This window comes from Colobus angolensis, unplaced genomic scaffold (genome assembly GCF_000951035.1).
Source record: "Colobus angolensis palliatus isolate OR3802 unplaced genomic scaffold, Cang.pa_1.0 Scaffold46, whole genome shotgun sequence".
In the NCBI taxonomy this organism is placed as follows: Eukaryota; Metazoa; Chordata; class Mammalia; order Primates; family Cercopithecidae; genus Colobus; species Colobus angolensis.
Window position 1 is genome coordinate 7,824,288 of NW_012118043.1, and position 455 is coordinate 7,824,742.

Genomic DNA, 455 nt, shown 5'->3' on the forward strand with positions numbered 1-455 from the left:
GGCGGGGGCCCTGCTGGCCCCAGAGACCGGCCGCACAGTCAAGGAGCCAGAAGCGCCGCCGCCGAGCCCAGGCAAGGGCGGAGGGGGTGGCGGCGGGACAGCCCCGGAGAAGCCGGACCCGGCGCAGAAGCCCCCGTACTCGTACGTGGCGCTCATCGCCATGGCGATCCGCGAGAGCGCGGAGAAGAGGCTCACGCTGTCCGGCATCTACCAGTACATCATCGCCAAGTTCCCGTTCTACGAGAAGAACAAGAAGGGCTGGCAAAATAGCATCCGCCACAACCTCAGCCTCAACGAGTGCTTCATCAAGGTGCCGCGCGAGGGCGGCGGCGAGCGCAAGGGCAACTACTGGACGCTGGACCCGGCCTGCGAAGACATGTTCGAGAAGGGCAACTACCGGCGCCGCCGCCGCATGAAGCGGCCCTTCCGGCCGCCACCCGCGCACTTCCAGCCCG

The 455-nt window shown here is 68.4% G+C and overlaps 1 protein-coding gene across 1 annotated transcript in view; it reads left to right on the forward strand.

Annotated features, from left to right (window-relative positions):
- Nucleotide 1: 1 nt before the first annotated feature.
- FOXL2 (forkhead box L2) overlaps nucleotides 2–455 on the forward strand; it is a gene marked incomplete at its 5' end in the record, with an annotated part of 1,390 nt that continues 936 nt past the window's right edge. The window contains one exon of the mRNA XM_011958221.1: nucleotides 2–450. Coding sequence (XP_011813611.1) covers nucleotides 2–450 — 449 coding nt within the window. The remainder of the gene's footprint in view (nucleotides 451–455) is intronic.